This window comes from Pan troglodytes, chromosome 9 (assembly GCF_028858775.2).
Source record: "Pan troglodytes isolate AG18354 chromosome 9, NHGRI_mPanTro3-v2.0_pri, whole genome shotgun sequence".
NCBI classification, from domain to species: Eukaryota; Metazoa; Chordata; class Mammalia; order Primates; family Hominidae; genus Pan; species Pan troglodytes.
Window position 1 is genome coordinate 124,886,485 of NC_072407.2, and position 23,831 is coordinate 124,910,315.

General features: G+C 39.2%; 1 protein-coding gene and 1 pseudogene across 11 annotated transcripts in view; both read left to right on the plus strand.

Annotated features, from left to right (window-relative positions):
- Positions 1-23,831, plus strand: part of JHY (junctional cadherin complex regulator) — a 95,417-nt gene that overhangs the window by 67,847 nt on the left and 3,739 nt on the right. For 5 of the 11 annotated variants that reach the window (XM_054662791.2, XM_016922174.4, XM_016922176.4 and 2 more), the window contains exons 6-8: positions 6,126-6,206; positions 6,991-7,119; positions 8,890-9,365. In XM_054662791.2, coding sequence (XP_054518766.2) covers positions 6,126-6,206; positions 6,991-7,119; positions 8,890-9,087 — 408 coding nt within the window. In that variant the 3' untranslated portion in view covers positions 9,088-9,365. Of the gene's footprint in view, positions 1-6,125; positions 6,207-6,990; positions 7,120-8,889; positions 9,366-13,654; positions 13,724-23,271; positions 23,656-23,831 lie in introns of those variants that run through there. The other 6 variants (XM_054662792.2, XM_016922179.4, XM_054662793.2 and 3 more) reach the window with 4 other exon arrangements.
- On the plus strand, positions 9,885-10,817 carry LOC134807391 (ATP synthase F(0) complex subunit B1, mitochondrial-like; annotated as a pseudogene).

Here is a 23,831-nt window from a genome sequence, read left to right on the forward strand (position 1 = left end):
CACTAGCTCACACGAGAATCTTCCAGGTTGGGGTTCTTGCCAATGATGGGTTGTTGCTGAAAATGCAAGCTTTTGAGCTCAATTCTCACTCGGCAAGATTTAGAGGAAGCCATGGACCCATTCATTCCTAGGTTCTCATCTCTGTTCCCAATATCTCTTATGACTTGGACAAGTTATTAATTCACCTGAGCCCTCATTTCTTCATCTGCACAATCAGAAGTATTCTTTCTTTTTGTAGACTTAGTGTGATGTTAAGTGAAATAATGTATTAAAACTACAGCTTAGTCCCTAGCAAAGAAGACATCAACTAAATGTTAGTTTCCTTTTCCTTTCGCCTTCTTTTAGTTAATTGAATTTACGTTTTACTGAGAAAAGTAGAGGAAAGTACTCCAACGACAGTGTGTGTCGCCAGAAATCTAAGCGCATGGGAGGTCAGGGGAGAGGAAGGAAAATTTCCAATTGCTGCCTTCCCAGCCATCTTTCCAACTGGGGACATCCCCCTTCCTGCTTTCTATCAGGAATGTTACAATCTGTATATCCATTTTCTCAATCCAGCACTTTCAGCTTACATCTGACAAATTCACAGAAGTGCTCTTTGTCCTTTAAGCTATTCCAGAAGCTAAAATGACTTAGAAATGAGCTATTTGTATAGGACAGCAGGTAGTCAAGGCACCAGACAGAGGGGATCATTATCCAGGTCATGGCCATTTGCTGGTCACGTCAAATCTTTTGGTTTCCAAGAGAATCGCCCTGAATCACATTAAAACTTGGAGGATTTGTAAAGATAATAGGCCCAAGCACCATTCCTCTTCTCCTGACAGCTCTGTTGTAACTGAGTTCCGAATGCCACGCATTGTCCATGCCATGAAATCTAGACATCAGGCAGTCAGGGATCAAGGGATGGCAAACGGTATAAAAATATCTGTTGCAACCCACCACAAAATGACTGCTTCAGGAGTTTGCTGACAGCTAACCGTGCTGAGCTGAAGTAATTAACTCATGTGTTTGTTGTCACAGACAATCTGGGCATTGCTGCTTGACTGCTTCTAAGAAGGGGTTTATTTGGATTAAGTTTAGCAACTGCAGAGCAAATTTCCTTCACTTGCTGTTCCACAGTGTTTGAGGCATTGTTTTTTGTCGTGTTTTTCAGTAACTTTCTCACACTTACACATCTGAGGAATTTTCTGGAGAATAGCTCTGCAGTGGCCCCCACAGCAGGGTACCACCTTTCAGAGTTGAAACAGGTCCTCAGTGAACAGTCAATGTCACTTCCAGTCGGGGCACACTGTGTCCCAAGTTTACAATTAAAAACTCTGCTGTCTTGAGAAGAACTGTGGTTAATTCCTGGTACAAACCTTGCATCAGGAGAGTCCTATGCCCTCGTCCACTAAAGCAATCAAGTGTGAACACCAGTGCAGAGGGGCTGGTCTGGCCTTAACAATCCTCAGATGGTGCCAGAGTCAGTAGATGCCAGCTCATGTGCATCTTATACAAAGACTAGCAGCAAATCTCATCAGGGATTGGTTGAGAGCATGCCTGTATTTTCCAATTTGTTCCCCTTGTGTTTGGAGACTTAACAAGACTATCATTGTTGATTTACTTTTTTTTTTTTTTTTTTTTTTTAGTATTGTGTTACTATGACCTTTTAGTCTTGTAACAGCCATGGAGAGGTAAATCAAAGTAAATTCTGGGGATTATTTTTACTATAAAAGACTTTTGAAGAGCCAGAAAGTAGATTAGTGGTTGCCTAGGGCTGGAGGCGGAGGGGGCAAAGGGAGTAACTGCTAATGGGGACAGGATTTCTTTTCAGGGTGATGAAAATGTTCTAAAATTGGAATGTGGTGATGTTTACACAACTTGGTGAATATACTGAAAACCATTGTATTGTACAACTTCAAGTGGGTAAATTTTGTGGTATGTGAATTATATCTCAATAAGCTGCTAAAAAGACTTTTGATGGAGAGAGATCAAACAAAATTGCACCTCTGAGAACAAATCAAGATTACTTGCGCCAACCTTAAGTAAATCCAAGATTTTTCATTGCCAGTCACCCAGAACAAACTCCGTTAGGAGCCATCACTGTCCCTTGAGAAAGGTCCCGTTGCTATAAGCATTTCATCCATCCTGTAAAGGGATCAGCAGCACTTGGAGATCACCCTTTAGGCCACACTCTGTCCCTTCATATCGAGGTGTAATACTAGACCCTGGCTCTGGTTTTCTGTGATAGCCAACATGTTTATTGGAGTTGATAGTAAGAACTGTGGCTGGAGAGTACTGGGCAATTATTCATGCTTCACAATGTGTCTTTTCTAAGTCAGTGGAATGATTAGAAGTTAAGCTGCTTCAGACTTAGGATGTGATTTGTGAGCACTGATCATTTCTTTCTCATCATCTTTGGACAAATTGGATTTATGACTTGGACATGAGCAGGGTTTTTTCCTTCCTTTTAATCATTGGTTTACTTTGGCAAATAGATAGTAATTCAGTGACTGCAAAACAACCATACAGATGGCATACGTGAGAGAAAGAACAAATTTGCAATTGTGAAATATAAGTTATCTGAGTTCATTCACCTATTGAAAATTGGTAAAGGTTTTAAAATGTGAAAATACCCAGTATAATCAAGGTTTGGACAAAAAGAGCAATCTTGTGGCTCCATTGTTAGTGGAAGTATTAATTGATGGCCTTAAACATATTCATTTTATTTCAATAATTCTACTGCTATTAACGTATCTCAAAGAAATAATCAAAGTAGCCCAGAAAAACAATGCTTACCCTAGGACATCTTAAATGTTCAACATTTAGAGGAATAGCTAAACAGTCCAACAAAACTAGACAATAGAATGTTATGCATAAAACTCACATTTAAAAATATATATATACTGACAGAAAAAATGTACTATAGTACTAAAATGCTTAGAAAAAATAAGAATTTGGGCTGGGCACAGTGGCTCACCCCTGTAATCCCAGCACTTTGGGAGGCCCAGGCAGGCAGATCACCTGAGGTCAGGAGTTCGAGACCAGCCTGGCCAACATGGTGAAACCCTGCCTCACTAAAAATACAAAAATTAGCCAGACATGGTGGCAGGCGCCTGTAATCCCAGCTACTTGGGAGGCTGAGGCAGGAGAATCACTTGAAACTGGGAGGTGGAGGTTGCAGTGAGCCGAGATCGCACCATTGTACTCCAGCCTGGATGACAGAGTGACACTCCATCTCAAAAAAAAAAAAAAGAAATGAAATGAAAAAATAAGAATTCATAGTGAATGGACAATTGTATGAAAGTATGAACAGACAGATATAATGGAGAGGAAGCAGCTATCGTGGTTTTGCTGAGTAGTGACTTCTGTTTTCTTAAAGGAGATGTATGATTTTGAAATACCCTTCAATGAACAGTGTGTCTTCTGCATACTTTAATGTTACTTATTTTTTAATGATTTTAGTTCAAAGGCTTCCTTAAGAATCTTGTTTTACTTTTTAGAATTAGAATTAGAGTATTGACCATAAATGTTTAATATTCTAATTGGGCAAATTCTATTTTACAGAACTTTGAATCCTTGTAGTGTAGAAGTGTTGCCTATGTAGCACATCATTTTGGCCCTTTTAAATTATTAATGCAACATAAAAGTGCTGAGATGTTAGGAATATTGCCTTCAGTGGGCAAGTAACACAATTACCATTTACAGTGATTTCTGAAATATGAGTTCATTCTTCTTACATACAATTAGTCCACAAGTGATTGCTAGCACTGGTGGTTCCACAGCTCAGAACATCAGAACCAGTATTGTTGTGATTCTCCTTTTTCCTGGCTGCAAAATTGCTGCTGCAGCTCCAGCTTCAGGAATCACATCCTTACCAAGAAAGGGAAGGGAAGGGGCTACCACAGCCTTAAAGCTTTCCAAAATATACACTGTACCCCAGCAAACTTTTGCTTAGACTTCATGGGCAAGAGTGCAGTGCTGAGGAGAATGTTTGTCTTTTGAACATCTACAGTGGGAAGTGGCAGTGGAGAAGTGAATTGGGATGACTCTGGGTACTCAGTAGACCACAGTGAGTAGGACATGTTCTTGTAGTGGTTGATACAGTGTGTTTACACAAGTTCATTTTTAAGATTGGAGAGTTATATGCAATAATTGTACCTAATATGAGAAAATGTCCTATTTTAAGTCTCTGGACTACCTCTGCTAAATTCTGTCTTAGAAAAGGGCAAGTTAGATGTATATCTTAGGACTTAGTACTTAACAGGAGCACAGCTGGTCGCGGTGACTCAGACCTGTAATCCCAGCACTTTGGGAGGCCGAGGTGGGTGGACCACTTGAGGCCAGGAGTTTGAAACCAACTTGGGCAACATGGTGAAACCCCGTCTCTACCAAAAGTACAAAAATTAGACAGTCTCATAACCTGGCCTCAAACTAAATAAATAGATAAAATTTTTAAAATGGAATAATTAACAGGAGATTTCAAAATTGATAAAAATCCTGTGCTTTGTCATTAACATATAGACAGGGACTAACATCCACAGTTAGGTACACAACAGCTGCTTCTTCAATGTGGCTGATTTTTCTCCATTTTAAGTAGTAACTTACATGTGCCTTAAGAGATTACTGTCATCTGACCACCTGTTTTATATCGTCTTTCCTATCCTTCCCAAAAAGGAAACCAAATTAATTAACAAACTGAAATTTAAAAAGGATGTGAGTTCCCTGTAAGGGGAAGTAGCGAGTCTAAACTTCAGGGTTTTTTGTTGTTGTTGTTGTTGTTGTTGTTGTTGTTTTAAATAGAATCTCTCTCTGTCACCCAGGCTGGAATGCAGTGTTGCAATCTCAGCTCACTGCAACCTCCGCTTCCCGGGTTCAAGCGATTCTCCTGCCTCAGCCCCCCGAGTAGTTGGGATTACAGGTGCCTGCCACCACGCCCACCTAATTTTTGTATTTTTAGTAGGGATGGGTTTTCACCATATTGGCCAAGCTGGTCTCGAACTCCTAACCTCAGGTGATCTGCTCACTTCAGCCCCCCAAAGTGCTGGCATTACAGGCATGAGTCACCGCGCCCAGCCTAAGCTTCAGTTTTAATTTTGAAAGCAGTGGTTTGGGGAATATCTTAATCTATCAGGAGACAGATAGGCAGTAGAATATTAGGGTTTTTTCCTGCCTATTATTGTGCTCAGGTGCCATAATCTAATCAGTCAGTTGTCTCACTTTCTTGCTTTCTGTCCTTTTAAATGGGCAATACTAATAAGAGTTGTCATATTCAATTCTATGTGCCCTTCAAAATATCTGAAATCACACTGACTGAACAATATGAGTTTCTTAGTGAGTCTTGCCAAGACTCTCAAACACTTACTTTTCTTTTGAATATTATAAATAGATTATCATTGTTTTTCCCTTAAAATTATCTTTTTCCCCCAATAATCAATAGCAAAACTTGAAAGGTTGCTACCTTCTTCACTTCTCTTCTGGATTGTCTCTAACAGGTAATGCTGTGACATCATTGGACAGGGTATTCTCTTTTTGAAGCACTGTGTTTATCTGATGCATTTAGATACCTTCTTCCAGGGAAGTCATTTGGCCCAGCAAACTGTCTAAGACTGGACAAAATGGTAATAGGAACAGTGGCAAAGTAATAACATATATGTTGTGTTAAAAACGTTAATAGCAAGGGCCAGGTGAAGTGGCTAACATCTGTAATCCCAGCGACTCAAGAGGCTGAGGTGGGAGGATCACTTAAGCTCAGGAGTTCAAGCCCAGGAGTTCAAGTCTAGCCTGGACAACACAGCAAAACCAGGTATCTCCAAAAAATAAAAAAATAAAAAACATTCGTAAGAAAACAGGACATCACTAGCTTGAAAACTTTTATTTGTAATTTCAGAATTTTAAGTTTCTTTATTGCAGAAGTGGAAAAGTGAAAACATGTTAGCTAACCAGCTACGAATTACCAAAGAGACTATTACCAATAACTACCATGAAAATGGAAGCATTGTCAGGAAAGGCAGCCGTTCTCTGACAGTGCACACAGGCTTTCATTATTTTCTTTCTTACTTTATGTGGCTATGACACCTTACAGGGTGTTAGGAGTCGGGGGACACACAAGTCCTTAAAAGAAACTGTTTCTGTGGTTGTATTTTTAGAACACCAAGCTGAAAGGTTATCAGAAAAGAGATGTGAAGCTTGGAGGCCTCGGACCTGACTTTGAGTCCATCAGAGACAAAGTGAGTGAGATGCACATAGTGTTTCCAGACCTGACTCAGCCCATCTGTCTGTTAGGAAACTTTATGAAGACGCCCCCCAGAATTAAACCCTAATTCAAATGTCTCACTCTGAATAGAGACCTTCTGAAATAATCTTGGTATAGAGACCCAGACACCTGCCTTTTGCCTTAAAATAAAAATATTTAGCCCGTGTTGTTATATGTGTCTGTCTTTCAGTTAGTTTTGAAGGCCTGCACGGAGAAGTGGGGCCTGTGCACCTGAAAAGAAATGTGTATGTTATGTGGTTGTTGGTCTTTCCCACTAGAGTTATCTTGATAATTGTGAAGAGTGGCCACAGAGAAGACACTTAGGGGAAGAGTTTCCCAACCCCTGAAAAGTGCATCCACTTTATTCTCTTTCCTCTAGTGAAAGGAGATCTTCATTTAATGTGTTTTAACTGCAGTTGCACTCAAGGCATAAAAAGAGAGTATAGTTCAAAGTTGGAAGCAAAAATGAAAATAAATTGGGTAAATGCAACAAAGAAGGTTCTGAATGTGATTTAGCCCCTGTTAAGGGAATACCGGGCGTGCTATTGCAGTGATGTGCCTCCTCACAGAGAGACTATTTCAAGGAGAAACAATTAACTTAACCATTTCACTGCTGCCACCTTACTCAAGGTGATCCCATTGCTCCTGTACAGCTGATAAGATACGCCCAGTATACTGAAACCAGGGCATCGCTTTAGATAGAGAGCAGAGAGAACTAGCAGCACCTGGATTCATCATAACTTTGTTTCTCTGAACAGACGCAAAAATTAATACAGCAAAAGGAATATGCAAAACAAGTCAAGGAGTACAACATGAAGACACTATCCATTCTATCAAAACCACAAACAGAAAAAACTCAAAAGAAATCTGCTATCCCTCGGCAGAAGGTAAGAAATTCTCAACAAGGCATTTATTTTTTCAATCAGAATTAAAAGGAAACTTTTATTACCGCTTTTTTTTTTTTTTCAATTAGCCACAGAGTGTTGCCGTCTTGCCCAGGATGGTCGTAAGCTCCTGGGCTCAAGCTATCCTCCAAACTAAGCCTCCCAAAGTGCTGGGAGAGGCACCACACCCAGCCCGTTTTCTTGTAACTTAAAAAAAAAAAAACCTTCCCATGTTTTTTGGAACACAGGAGATGTTTTAGCTACTCCATTCCTGTAGCTACCCATCATTCACAGATAGCAATGCAATAGTGACACACACACAGTCACACACACACACACATACACACACACACACACACTGCTGTAAAGTTAACCTTTGTTTTTCCTGAAGTTATTGTCTCCATGTCTTTTCTTCCAGGAATAGTATTTTAAATTTGTCACACACAAAAATTAAATAATAATGTGATTTCTTAAATGAGCAAGCTTCATCATCAATTTTATTTTGTATCATTAAATAAGCTTTAAGGCAGTTGTTGTCTTCTTGCTGCTTATATGTCAAAGAAAAGACATATAAACACTGTTTCTCTCAACTTTATTCCCCTACACTTTCCGTAGGGATTGTAATATATAGGTTCCTCTATTGAAGAAAAATGATTTCATGGAATACAGAATGTTCTCCCTCTCAGATGGCATCAACCATCAGTTGTGATGTGAATGAAATATGTACACAGAGCTTTGCAGTACAAGTCTCTGCCTCAATTGATCTATCCAGTCCCTGTAAGGACACGGGACCCTTTGCATGAGGAACAAGAGATCCTTTGGTGCCTGCAGGAATTTGTACTTCATGTTCTCTTTCACAGACCATCATGTTTTCTATTTATTGCCTTTCTTCCTCAGACCTTGAAGACTTCAATCCACTTGATTGAGTTTCTGTGGTGCTACTTTTTCTTTTTTCTCCAATCCATTTTTTTTTCATGAAGAGTTTCAAGGCAACAAACCTATAATTAGAAATATCTGTAGCATTCGCCTACATGCACTGAGAAGTCTAGACTTTTCTTTTCTACATTTTAGAGGGTTTTTTTTCCCCTTGCAGGACTGAAAGCATACAATCCATTTGTATTTCAGCTATCAACAACCTCTTACTAAAATGCAAAACTGTTATAAAGGCAGGTTTAGGAATCATATTTAGTGATCTCATTTTTATTGTAATGCCTTTCAGAACTGACATCACTGAGAAAAAGACTGCCTTTTTCAGCGTCTAGATTGCTATAGAAAGAAAAAAATTTCAACCTCAAATACTTTCTAGATCCTAGGAACAAGAATAGCTGGTATAATGATGGGAGCTCAAGTGTATGTAAACTACAGTGATGTCTTTGGTCTCAAGCTGTAACAAGTCTTCTTTGGATAGAAAGGTCTATTAATATCTCCTTAATAGAAGTTTGGTTTTACTAAGACTTCCAGAAACTAAGTAGACCAAACACATAAGAAGGAACACTTGAAGGAAACTCAGTTTTATGACAAAAGCATCCAAAGGACACAACTGTATGTATTATTCTTCAACTCCTTTTTTTCCACAATATATTGTTTTGTGGCTAATGTATTTTGTTTAAACTGTGTGTTATATTGCATTATTTGATCTCCATTTCCACCAATATCTTAGTAAGTTATAGTGATAGTCTCCATTTATATTATAAATAAACATTTCCTAGGTTTAATTTAAGGAATCCAGGCTCACTTCCCATTTCAAATAAAATTTCATCTTTATGCGTTTAGGCTTTGGAATACGCTAAGACCATCCCCAAACCCAAACCATCAAATCTGACTCATCAAGCATCAAAGGAACAAAAAAATCCAACCTATGCTGGGAAAGAAGAAAGTTTACCTGAAATCTCACTGCTGGAAATACTGCAGAACAGACATGAAAGGGAAAAACAGGCTGTGGCTGCTTTCAAAGTCCTTCACATCGTATAGACAACATTTGATAGGAAGGAGACCAAAAATGGTCCAGGTATGGACGCGGAGAAAAGAAATGCCAACCACCTTCTCTGCGTTGAGAGTGATGGCCTATTATTATCATCTATCTGCCGTCCATGTTTGCTTTCTGCACGATTTAAAATATGAGGCCCAATTGGATTATGGTGCCATATTTTACTTTCTAGGAAGAAAATTTTTTAAATTATTTATTTTCAAATCAGTTAGAATTGGAGCTGAATAATAACTAGAGAATAAAGCTTTTGGTTTTATATTGATCTTTTGATTTCTTCATCTCTACCCCATTCCTTAGCATAATGGAAACCTTAAAGTTACCCAGAAATAAATGTAGCTGTGTTTCTCTCTTACCTTCCTAGTAAGAAAAACAAGTATAAACACTTCAGTTTCTCCTAAAATGAACTCAGTCATCCATAAATTTTGTGATAACATCTCAAAATGTCACTAAAATCTCCAAGTTTGGCAAAGGGCTTATATATATAAAGTTGAGGCCGGGCACTGTGGCTCACGCCTGTAATCCCAGCACTTTGGGAAGCTGAGGCAGTTGAATAGCTTGAGGCCAGGAGTTTCAGACCAGCCTGGGCAACATGGTGAAACCCCATCTCTACTAAAAATACAAAAATTAGCTAGGCGTGGTGGCGCATGTCTATAGTTCCAGGTACTCAGGAGGCTGAGGCACGAGAATCACTTGAACCTGGGAGGCAGAGGTTACAGTGAGCTGAGATTGTACCATTGCACTCCAGCCTGGGCAACAGAGCAAGACTCTGTCTGAACAACAACAACAAAAGGTTCCTGCCCTGACAGATTCTCTGGTCGGGGTCATAGGGATGTTAAGACAGCTGGCTGCCTGGGTCTTCGCTGACCATGCTGTCCCGGGTGGCACTTTCTGCCACTGCCACAGTGGCCCCCTCTCTGTAGAATGCAGTTTTCTTAGGTCCAGGGGTATTGCAGGCAACAAGGACCTTTCACACAGGGCAGCCACTCCTTGCCCCTCTACCACCTCTTCCTTCCTTTTCCTATAGAGGAAAAGTTCGTTTTGGGCTGATCCCTGAGGAATTCTTCCAATTTCTTTATCCTGAAACCAGTGTAACAGGACCCTATGTGCTCCAAACTGGGCTTATCTTGTATGCTTTATCCAAAGAAATATACATGATTACCCCAGAGTCCTTTTCTACTATATCAATAGTAGGGTTACTTGTCTATGTAATTTAAAAATATGGTGCCTCTATTGGAGAATCTGCTTATCAACTCAATGAGCAAATCATTGCCCAACTAGAAGAGGTGGAGCAGGCTTCCATCAAACAAATCCAGGATGCAATTGATTTGGAGAAGTCGCAGCGCTCACTGGTTCAGAAGCGCCATTACCTTTTTGATGTGCAGAGGAATAACATTGCTATGGCTGTGGAGGTTACTTACTGGGAATGACTGCATAGAGTGTATAAGGAAGTAAAGAATCGCCTGGACTATCATATATCTGTGCAGAACATGATGCGTTGAAAGGAACAAGAGCACATGATAAATTGGGTGCAGAGCATCTCTGCACAACAGGAAAAGGAGACAATTGCCAAGTGCATTTGGGACCTAAAGCTGTTGACAAAGAAGACTCATGCACAGCCAGTTATGTAAATGTATCTATCCCAATTGAGAGAGCCAGAAACAGTTGACTGACTAAATGGAAACTAGGCTATGTGGCAAAATCTTTCTGTATTGCCCTCTACTGAAGTAGATAGTTTATATCTCCTAAAAATGAAACATTTGTTCCCTATACTGAGAGAACTCAATCTATTGGCCAGTCAGATGTTTCCCATCCTTCTTACTCAGCATTTGAGTTGTTCCATGATCATTTTTTTATTGTTTTTTTTTTTGCTGTTGTTGTTGTTTTTAGACAGACTCTCGCTCTGTCACCCAGGCTGGAGTGCAGTGGCACAATCTCGGTTCACTGCAAACTCCGCCTCCTGGATTCAAGCGATTCTCCTGTCTCAGCCTCCCTTCAAGCAATTCTCCTGTCTCAGTCTCCCGAGTAGCCGAGATTGCAGGCGTGCACTACCACGCCCGGCTAATTTTTATACTTTTAGTAGAGGCAGGGTTTCGCCATGTTGACCAGGCTGGTCTTGAACTCCTGATCTCAGGTGATCGCCCACCTTGGCCTTCCAAAGTGCTGGGATTACAGGCGTTAGCTACTACACCTGGCCCTATGATCACTTTTGAATAAGCAGTTTGCCTTTGTTAAATCTTGGTGCCTGACTAAAGATTACCAGGTTATAGTTTAAATTTGTAATTAATTCTACCATCTTGCAATAAAGTGACAATTGAATGAAGCACAAATAAATAAAGAATAAAGTTGAAAAAAAATGAAGGTACATCTGGCTGTGCCTGCTCAGATAGAACAAATCCTAATGTTGTTCTAACAGAGCATCAGGACATCAGTTGGAAACCCTCCAACAAGTCCAGAAACACCTAATGCAGGCAACTCTGAGAGACGCACTTTATCAAAGCTCCTTACTCCAAGTACATAAATTTGCTGGCCATTTTGCCATCACAAATATCTTAAAATATTGTCAAATGTGTGTTTTCACACACACAAAAATAGATAAGACAAAAGCATTCCATAGTTTACTACTGAATACAAATGTTAATAAATATTTTTTAGTTTTTAAATCTTTTTTAATATTGCAAGAATTCCCAGTCTTAAAATCATTACTGGAGAGTTTAATTTTCTACTTCCTTCCTTATATTAGATGGACATTACATTTTTAGATAGGCATATCCAGAAGTGGATAATTTGAACATCAATTTGGGGAAAATCTGTTTATCTATACATGTGGTGTAAGGACTAGCTTTGGAAATGTACTCCTATGTTGTATACATTTTACATATACCAAAATGTAGCATAAAAGATGCCTGTATGAAACCTTCTCTTAAAACTGAAAGCAGTTAGAATTGAGAGTCTGCAAAGATAACAAGTATCTGAAGATAAACAGAAAACTGGTGAATCATGTTTCAGTGGGATTTGGAAAATGTAATATATGAGGCAATAGACAGGAAAATCACAGGCCAAAACTACTCCTAAAATGTATTTATAAGAGAAGAGGCCCTTCTGGGTGCATGAAGATATTTCTAGAAATATGAGGTAGAATGAATAACCTTCATTAATTGTTTCCGAAATGGCCTTAAATTCGAACTTAATTTGGAAGAGAAAAAGAATGCATATAGAGACATTCATATTTAAAGGGCTAGGGTAAAATTTTTAAATATTCCATTTGTATTATCTTAAAATAATTTAGAGCTTGGAAAGTTTGTCACATTCAACTGCCAGTTTTTCAGAAGATGAAATGGAGGTGAAGAGAAAGGCTACATGACTCAGAAGTCCATCAGTCCTACTGAGAGTAATGGGAGGGTAGCCAGGTCTGAATCTCCCATCTTTGAACACCAGGAATAGTACTTTTTATTTGTCTATGGAAAGAGGTTGTCCTTGTTTCTCTGTGTGGATGAGCAACATATAGTTGCTATGAATTTCTATTTTGGACCTGAATTTCCACCAAGTTCAATTTTTAGAAATATGCATTACTATGTACCTAATAGTTTTTTAGCATGTACAATCTGCCAACTTCCTTACAACATTGATAAAAGTAGAATACACATATAAAGCAACTCAAACTTAGAAACTGACCAATAAAAGAGACACTATTTATTTTCTTTTTTTTTTCCAGAACATTTCAAAAACTTCCCATACTGTTTTTCTGTTAGCTTAAGCGTTGTTAAATCCTTCACTTTCACACCTACTGTCAAGAACCCAAATTTGGCTGAAGCAGCTTAAGTGATTCAGTTCACGTCAAACAACATTTCACAGGATTCTTACCCCCAAGGCAACTCTTTACTATCCAGTACATAAGACTCTAGAACATTAAAATTCTTTATATAGTGCCATGTGGCATCTATAATAACTTTGGCTAGGAAATAAAACATATTTGCAGAAAGTTTGGGGTTGAAATCAAAGAATGGATCAAAGTGGCCCTTCATTTGGCTCCACGTCATCTCACAATAGTGAAATAGAGCAGAATGTCACTAAACTACCATAAAACTAAGGGGAGAGATTTTGCAAAAACAGGGAGTGACAAACACGTTTTTTGCTCCTGTTTTAAAGTAAATTGTACTAATGACAACAATAGTGATCTTTTATAGGCCCAAGTTGGATCAGTGATCAATTTATAGCATTTCTGTTTCAAATATTCAAAAGCAAAAAATAATCTGCCAATTAGAAAACAAAAAACTTCAAACTTAAGTGATGTAATGATGAAGCACCTCTATTTGACTAGATGTTATATACATGCCATTGAAAGACATAGTACCTAATCTGCCTAATGTCTATAAACTGGTGCAAATAAAAGACATTTAAACCATGTATTCTCTCTTATTAAAGCCTCCTTTTAATTGTGTTTTTCCATCTTGAGTTTCCAACAAGAGCATCCTTTTAAAGGGAGCTTTTTTTTTTTTTTTTACAAGTAGCTGAATTTAATGACAGCTGTCTTCCTGATATTGTTTTGTATAGTAAGGAGTCTCTTGGGAGTTATCCAGAAACCAAGTCAGGAAAAGACAATATTGAGGAACAAAATAAAAGGTAAGCCTAGCAAAGGCACTGATGCTTAATGGTTCCAATTGGGGCCTTATTATTGGTTAATGAATCATTGTCAAAACATCACAGCAAGCAAGAACGTGCACAGTCTAGTCTATAGTGAGAAAATGACTCTTCATCCCAACAGTTATTAACTGGGAGTTGTTTGAAAACACGTCCGGTAATTATAACAACACTGGAGCTAATTGAGAACTTTGAGTTGATAGCAAATGGCCCACAATAGCAGACTAGATAACTCGGGAGATTCTTCTTTAATTACTTATTGAAAAATAGCAGAAAATGAATTGGATGTGGGTTATAGTCTGCAGATATCAAGACAAGTTTCGGTAATTCTGTCCCAAGATGTGCTTCAAAATGTATCTGTTACCATTATATTAGAAGTAGCATCTGAAAATGTGAAGTTCCTAAGTAAAAATCAGGGTTGCTTTCCTAAATATGCCTTTTGTAAGATTACCTTTTCCTACTAGAGTAAGAATCAGGCTTTAATAATATACATTTCATTCTAACAGTCAAGTATTCATAGGACGACTATAGGAATTCTCCTCCCTAACGCTGTGTTTCCACAATTGCTATTCCCAATGGGTAAAAACAGGGAGACATGAAGATACAGAAATACTCCATTTGCCTCTTTAGTTGTTTTCCCAGTCAGGAAAGGATTTAAAACTGTAGCATGAAGTGAAATTTTTGAATGACTGTGGATTTTGTTTATCCGTTGTGCTTGTTCTCCCTACATCAGTGATCATAAGATATTGTCAAAATAATATTTTTCCATACTATAAAGGCAAAATAAAAGCAAGGACATATGTTCTAATAAAAAGTTACGTTTAGACGTTTATTCCACTTTTTGAAATATATTGAAGGAGGGTCCCAGAAGCTGAAAATCTGATGCTCAGCACTGTCCCCCCACCCTATTGCCTCCAGACTAAGTGCAGTGTTTGTTTCTACACACCCTCTAGCTTCATTAAGCAAAACCACACATCTTTCTCACAAAGAGACAGAGGAAACGTAAAATATCCCAATTTCCTAAGCAAACACCTGGCCAATGGAAAGCAAAAGGCTTCGGATGGAAGACTTCATTCATTCATTCGTTCATCAGACTCTCTAAATTACTTCCTAGTGTGAAACACTCCCACTTTTCATGTTTGGTTATTTACTTTTGGCTCAGTAAAATAATTGGAAAGTTGACACTTTTCCAAAATATTAGACAACACATTGCAAGATACAATAAGATACAAAATGAATAATATTTTCAGCTCTCTCCACCTCTCAATATATGGGCTCTGGAAAATATGAAGAAAGGGAAAAAGAATTTGGTGAACAGGATTTATCTCCCTTGCTGCCTCTCCATTGCCTTTTCATTTTCCCCTTGCAAACCTGGGTAATGTAAGTAATTAATTTTCAATAAGCTGAATAAATGGTCTTCCGCTATTAAATAGCTCTAACAGGTTGAGAGGTTTACAATGATGTGAGCATTCCAGGCAAATGTATTTAGTGAAGCCTTGGAAATCTCTGATAAGATTTCATAAATACCCTTTGCTGAACTGGCAGCTTGTAGAGACCAGCACTGATACTGGGGCTGCTAAACGGGCTACTCAGGGCACCCTCTGTCACTAGGGTCTCAAGCTTTTGCAAGAGAGGTTTTAGTGCTAGATATCCCTATGGTTCAAATTTCACAGTAGGGGAAATAACTGCCCAAAATTTAAAACCCAGAAAATATGATCAGCCGTCCTTTGGGAAGCTGTCTAAACAGAGGAAGGAAGTCAAGAACAAACTGAATAAAACCAGTTCAGATCTCTATGTTTTACTCTTTCCTCTGTGGCAAAATCATCTCCCAAATCAATCTTACATTTTATTTTTTTTACCATCCAGACAACTATCAAAATCATTATCATGAAACCTGGTTGGCCCTGCCTCATATCCTATCTCCACCCTGTCACCTGGCAGTGATGTCTTTTCCCATTTCCCCTGCTTCCACACAATGGTGACACTTTGAAGTAGTGCTGATGAGGTTCCCAAATCTGTTGTTTCTGCTTAAAATTGATAATCTCCTATGCTAAAAACCTCAAGCATCTATTTTTAATGAAACCTTTAGATGAATATCAAAGACCTATTTAGCCATGCCTAATATTTTAATTAGATTATATTCTCAATTTAACCCATTAAACCTCCTTTGATGATCCCAATATTTAGTGTTTAGCCTCAGATGCATGAGGTAATGAATACTGGACCTTTTGATTTAATGAGAATTTCAGCTCTTCCAGCCTGCGCCTCTTTGTATACCTTTTATTTTGCTGGCTATAGAATTCAGTTAATTGAAGGAGTCTCTTACCATCACACATTAAGGAGTATAAATTAGCATCCCTATTCTGATTGGAAAATGCGAGCAGACAGTTTTGCTTTGATCTGAGGACTGAGCTGCAGAAGCCAGCAGCCCTCTGAAAATGAGCTGATGGCCCTTGTTCCCAGGGCAAAATGCAGATGCATCCATGTGTCACAAAACACTTAATGTCTTAATTGATCATCTCCCAATTCTTCCTGTCCTGTGTGCATCATTCTCTTTAGAGACTTGTATATGCATCTGTCTGTATATGTCTATTTGTGTATCTGTATCTTTGTCTTTCTCTCTCTGCTCATCCTTTCTGTTTCTCCCCTCTCCTCAGGCAGCTAGGGACCTAGGTTTTAAACTAATCTGAGACAAAGGAAAATTAAATAATATAAATTCCCTCACCTTGAAATTTATAAGACTGTCTGGTAGAGCTATTCAGAAACTTCCACAGGCAAAGATTCTTAAGAACTAACTCTAACTTCCAATGCTCTCAACCAGGCAGATCCCAAGCCGTTGGTACTGCATCACTTAATATGAAGTAGATAGGCTATTCTGTGTTTTGGCAAGGAAATCAGCCTTCTTATCTGTTCCAGTGATAATGCAATTCTCCTGTAGCTCAACAAGTCAGTTACATAAAAGAAATGTCAAGGTAAAAGATCAACACCTCCATCACTCACTGTAAATGCCAAAGTAAAACAGAAAATTCAAATTATAGGACTTCTGGATAAATATGCTATACTGAACACACACACACACACACACACACACACACACACACACACACACATCTATTTCATTCCCTTGACAAGTCCTACTAAAATAATAGTAAAGGTTTTTAAGTGACATAAGTATATAAGAACAGGGAGAACAGGAGGAGGGACAATAGTAACAACATTTTGAAAACTGGAAAGCATATGAGTTGTTTAAAAGAATTAGCAGACTCAAAAAACACTAAATTCTTTTTATATTTTCATATAATATGAGATTTCTCCAAAATACTAAATTCTAAGCTAGCAATAGGAAAGCCAAGAATCAATCTGACTCACATTCTGGAATACCCAAAATGCTCAGGAATTAATGGTGTCAGTTACCTCTCAAAGTAGGAATGAATGGAGATGTGGGGCAGGGGGAGCTAATGAAGGGTAACTGCATGAAAGTCAGTTTCAGAGCAGTTACACCTGTAAATCCTTTCCTCAATTCCCACGCAGCCAAGCACAGCCCTTCCACTGCCACAGTAAAAGACACTGCCCTAGTGTCTTTGGAGTCAGGGACAATTGACTCTATTGAGGATGCACAGTAAGTGCTGAAAAAAGAGTCAATAGTGAACATGTGTACTGTAAACACAGAAACCTCTGGTCTTCCATTTGCCTCCCAGAACGTTGGGACTTTATCCTACAAGCAGGAATTTGGAAGGAAAGTTCTTCTCTGGGGCATCTGACCAGCCTAAAAAAAGACCTAAAAATCCTGACTTCAGAGGTTCTCCAACTAAAGACCCCAACCTTGTTATCCTACAGTTAAACCTCACAATCAACAAGTCCCATCCATGTACTCAGTTTCCTATCAGCTTTCTGGCCTCTCACTTAAATATGAGCAGACAACCAAGAATTTCCAAACATCTGAGGATATGACACAGGACCATTTTAAAAAGGAACAAGCAAATTAAAAGAGATCTTGGGAATTAGAATTAGAGTCAAAAAATTAAAAACACAAAAATAAGGTTAGAAGACAACATTGAGGAATTTTTCCAAAAATCAGAGAAAAAAGGCAAAGGGATAGAAAATAGGAGATAAGAGATTAGAAATTTAGAGAATAAATCCAGGGGGTAAAAATCCAAATAACAGGAGATCTATAGAAATCATTAAAGAATTCAAGAGTACTCCCCATAACTCAAAAAAAAAATACATTTTCAGACTTAAAAGAGTTTATTGAATACCTGGAACAATGGATGAAAATAAACCTAAAGCAAGGCATATAATTGTAAAATGTCAGTATACTGGCTACAAAGAAAGTATCCTACAAGCTTCCAAAAAGGAAAATAAATGAATAAATAAAACAAGACACACATAAAAAATCAACAATCGAAGTCGTTTTAGACTTCACAATAGTAATTGGAAGCCAAAAGTCAGTGAAGTGATGCACTCAAAAGTATTCAAAAATGATTTCCAACTTAGAATGCTATACTCAGCCAAATTACTAATAAAGCATGAAATTAGGATAAAGATACTTTTAGATAAGGAAGATCTCCAAACATTTACCTCTCATGTACCAACTGTCAAGAAACTGTAGTAAACTGTGCTCCACCATAATGAGAGAGTAAACCAAGAAATTAAAAAGATATGAGAAACAAGTAAAATACAATGAAATTAAAGGAATCCCCAAGATGCTGGGAAGGGAGAGCCATTTACATAGAATCCAGAATGGAGCAGATCAGAAGGCTCTGGGAGAGGTGTGTTGAGGAAAATGAAATGTTAAGAATTTGTGAATATCTTGAGAGTGTGATACAGACAAATGGCAAAGAGTTTGGGAATAAACTAGTCATAAGTACATTAAAATTAAGAATAATAAAATAAGTGTTAATTCCAAGGAAAACAAAAAGTCTCGCAGAAAAGTCATTGATTACCTGGCTTAGCTGAGAATTGCATGTACACATCATCACAATGCTCTAGGCCGAGCATGGTGGTTCACTCTTGTAATCCCAGCACGTTGGGAGGCCAAGGCGGGCAGATTACTTGAGGTCAGGAGTTCGAGACCAGCCTGGCAAACATGGTGAAACCCTGTCTCTACTAAAAATTCAAAAAAATTAGCCAGGCATGGTGGTGGGCGCTTGTAGTCCCAGCTAGTCGGGAGGCTGAGGCAGGAGAATGGCGCGAACCTGGGAGGCGGAGCTTGCAGTGAGCCGAGATTGCGCCACTGCACTCTAGCCCGGGCGACTGAGCGAGACTCCGTCTCAAAAAAAAAAAAAAAAAAAAAAAAAAAAAACCCTCATAGAACTATTTGACTCTTTAAACAATGTTCATGGTGATAAAACCCTAATCTTTAAAATTAAAGAACTTAGGCAGGGAAGGAGAAAAAAAACAGATGGAAAAAGAGCAGAGCATGCATACAGTGTTTGTTTTTTGCTCATAGCATGTAAATTATTCTCATCTGAAACTCAGGATGAGGAGCACCCTTCTATCCTATACCCATTGTTTTCCACAGCCTATTTCCAATCTCAAGTCAAGCACTGTGGAAAAATAAAAACTAGCCATTCTTTAATTTCCAGCTAGAATTTGGCAACTACACTTAGCCACTCCATCATCTATAGCCATGGAGACTAGGGTGACAATAGATGTTAGAAATGTTCAGCTACGGGCAGGCGTGGTGGCTCACGCCTGCAATCCCAGCACTTTGGGAGGCCAAGGCAGGAGATCACGAGATCAGGAGATCGAGACCATCCTGGCTAACACTGTGAATCCCCCTGTCTGCTAAAAATACAAAAATTAACTGGGCATGGTGGCATGCACCTGTAGTGCCAGCTACTTGGGAGGCTGAGGCAGAAGAATCGCTTGAACCCAGGAGGTGGAGGTTACAGTGAGCCAAGATGGCGCCACTGCACTCCAGCCTGGGCAACAGAGCAAGACTCCATCTCGGAAAAAAAGAAAGAAAGAAAGAAATGTTCAGCTAATTCCCAAAGTTTATATTAGTCAATATTGTTAAACAACTTATTCTTGTCATAAAGAGATATTCATCATGGGTTTTTTTTTTTTTTTTGTCTTTTTTTTTTTTTTTGAGACAGAGTCTTGCTCTGTTGCCCAGGCTGGAATGCAGTGGTGAGATCTTGGCTCACTGCAACCTCCACCTCCCGGGTTCAAGCGAGTCTCCCTCCTCAGCCTCCCAAGTAGTTGGAATTACAGGCATGCGCCACCACTCCCAGCTAATTTTTGTATTTTTAGTAGAGACGGGGTTTCACCATGTTGGCCAGACTGGTCTCGAACTCCTGACCTCAAGTGATCCACCCACCTCAGCCTCCCAAAGTGCTAGGGTTACTGGCGTGTGCCACCACGCCTGGCTCATCATGTCTTTTTTTTTTTTTTTTTTTTTTTTTGAGGTGGAGTCTCGCTCTGTCTCCCAGGCTGGAGTGCAGTGGCGCCATCTCGGCTCACTGCAAGCTCTGCCTTCCGGGTTCACGCCATTCTCCTGCCTCAGCTTCCCGAGTAGCTGGGACCACAGGCGCCTGCCACCAGTCCTGGCTAATTTTTTTGTATTTTTGGTAGAGATGGGGTTTCACCGTGTTAGCCAGGATGGTCTCGATATCCTGACCTCGTGATCCGCCCATCTCGGCCTCCCAAAGTGCTGGGATTACAGGCATGAGCCACCGTGCCCAGCCCATCATGTCTTTTTTTAAGCTAAAAAGTTCTGTAAAAACTTCAGAAGAAATCGTGCCTTTTCCCTGGTAGATTCCATACTGGAATCGTAGGCAAGTCTTTATCACTTAAGAGGGTTCCCATGAATTTGAATTCTAACTTCTCTCCCCACATAGCATTACGTCTGTCACCAAATAAGATAACAGAAACTCTGGGGCTGGATGAGTGTTGGACAAGTAATGGGGTGGAAAGGACCCTTCTGATGGAAATATCCTCAATGAAGACTCTGAATCCTATTTCATTCAGGGCTTACACATCTTCTCTTAGCCCAAGAGGTAGAACAATGACAGACAAAGAGAAAATAAGATGAAGTTATTTTAGAAAATAAAATTTCTTTGAAAGAGACATAACTCCTTTGTAATGATGTGGTTAGGCCCAAGACTAATACCTTTTAGTTAACCATGTAACAGTTGTAGTACTATGGACGTTTGGAACATATCACATTTATCACTGATATGTTCAGATCTATATTGTAATTCATTATCTTCCTCTAGCTCTTCATCCAAGACCTCACAGCAGGTACTTTCATAGCTCTTATCTCATCCCGTCACCATTCTAAACTGATTCATAGGGCACTAACCTCATTTTTCAGATGCCAAGTTACAGAAATAATGTTATCATTGCTAAAAGTAAAATTAGAATTTAAGCATCGGCCTGGCACAGTGGCTTACACCTATAATCCCAGCACAGTGGGAGGCAGAGACAGGCAGATCACATGAAGCCAAGAGTTAGAGGCCAGCCTGGCCAACATGTTGAAACCCTGTCTCTATCAAAAATACAAAAATTAGGGCCGGGCGTGGTGGCTCACACCTCTAATCCCAACACTTTGGGAGGCTGAGGTGGGTGGATCACCTGAGGTCAGGAGTTTGAGACCAACCTGGCCAACATGGTGAAACCTAGTCTCTACTAAATATATATATATACACACACACACACACAAAAATTAGCCAGGCATAGTGTTATGTGCCTGTAATCCAGCTACTCTGGAGGCTGAGGCATGAGAATCACTTGAACCTGGGAAGCAGAGGTTGCAGTGAGCCTGGCTGACAGAGTAAGACTGTCTCTAAAAGAATAAAATAGGCTGGGCATGGTGGCACACACCTGTAATCCCAGCTACTTGGGAGGCTGAGGCAGGAGAATCGCCAGAACCCAGGAGGCAGAGGTTGCAGTGAGTCAAGATTGTGCCACTGCACTCCATTCTGGGTGACAGAGTAAGACTCTGTCAGAAAAAAAAAAAAAAAAAAGAATGTAAGCCTCTAAGTCAAGCCATTCATCATGCTAAATCTAATGTGGTTACCCAATACTATGAAGAGAGTAATGGCCGGGCGTGGTGGCTCAAGCCTGTAATCCCAGCACTTTGGGAGGCCAAGGTGGGCGGATCATGAGGTCAGGAGATTGGGACCATCCTGGCTAACATGGTGAAACCCCGTCTCTACTAAAAATAAAAATAAAAATAAATTAGCCGGGCGTGGTGGTGGGAGCCTATAGTCCCAGCTACTCTGGAGGCTGAGGCAGGAGAATGGTGTGAACCCAGGAGGCAGAGCTTGCAGTGAGCCAAGATCGTGCCACTGCACACCAGCCTGGGCAACAGAGCAAGACTCCGTCTCAAAAAACAAACAAACAAACAAACAAAAAAACAGAGTAATAAGAGAAGGCTCATGGAATTCTTATTAATGAAATCATGGAGGAAAGTTTATCAGTGTACACACTGGGAATTCTCAGAGAACAGGCATAAATGAAATGGAAAAGAAATGTGTCATTGGGAGGGGGGTTACAACCAGAAAATACAATAGGAGAGAAAACACAAGAACCATTCTGAATTTTCATCTCACTCCTAAATATTATTGGAATTATCTCTGACTGTTAGATGTATTAATTTCATAACTTGCCTGATAACAGGCTGTGTAATTTCAGACAAGTCAATATCTCTGACTGTCAGTTGCCTCATCTGTAATTAAAAGAGATCAGGTCAAAATTTTTATAGTAGAGAAATGTAGAAATTTAAGATAGCTAAGAGATCATCTAGCTCATCCTATTGTATATAGGACTACTTTCTAAATAGGCTTCAATGAAAACAGGGCTAAGGAATTTAGTACCTTCAGGAAAGCCCATTCAACTTTCAGATGGCTCTTAATCAGAAGTTTTTCCAAAAGTTGATCTAAGATTTTACTAGATAATTTCTACCTGCAATGTTAAAAACTTATACCCAAAATTGCTATGAAAAATCTTCTCCTCCACATGCTACAATGACAGTAGCTCCACAATCACTTTTATCACAACATGGGTTATTTGTAAGGTAAGATAATTAACGTTGGCTTCTAGTCTTAATTCCACCACTGTCTATGTGACGTTAGCAAAGTACTCACCACTATATCCGGGCCTTAATTTCTCCAATTTATAAAATGAAGGGCTTAGATTTTGTCAAATATCTCTTCTAACACTGACAATTTCTTCCTGACTGTATCTTTGTCCTTGACTTAGTGGAACATCACTTTGTTCTCGCTGACTTTCTAGAATGAGGTGTTGGAACTTCTTTAATAAATAAAGAAATAGCCTTTTCCTCTCTTTGTTGTTTCCCTTAAAACTTCTAATTGCTGTGGATATATGTGTTTAAGTTAAAGTATAGAAATTGAAATCTTTGTGAGATAAAAACTTTAATAACTTGGGACTTGCAGTCCCTTTCCTACAATAAAAAAGATAGATTAGGATCTTAACAGTTGGAAAGAACCGTACAGGATATCTAGCCCAATCTCCAACTACTGGAGAAATCTGTAATAGACAAGCCCTTATGTTTTGTCTTCCAGCCTCTGGGATTTCTAGTGAAAACGTACTCAATGTTTTGTGGACTTATCCTGTTCTATTGATGTACGACACAGTGCCTGTCTTCAAATGTTGCTCCAGAATCTGCTTCCCTGGAATCACCCATTGATTCTGGTTCTATCATCGGTTAGCATGGCAGAATAGATATACCTCTTCATGCTTAATAGCCCCATAACCATTCATATTCAACTACCATAGCTGAGCCTCCTTCCCCACTTCTCCCCCAAAGCTTTGCTCCTCCAAGCTAAAGCTCACACTTCTTTATTTGTTGTTTTCCACACCCTTTACTATCCAGGTTCCTGCATAGTGGATGAGTTTTAGCTTGTCTGTATTCTCTTTAAAATGTGATGCCAAAAATATAAATGTATAAAATACGTCAATTAACTTGTTATTTTTCACATATATTGAGCCCAATTCAGGAAGACCAGGGAGTCACTGCTTCAACTAAATATGTTTATTGCACAATTCTCTTAGCACCAGAAAGCATTCTGCTTGCTCTGTGCCTTCACATCTCTCTCTAATTATCAAATACATTGATGAAAGC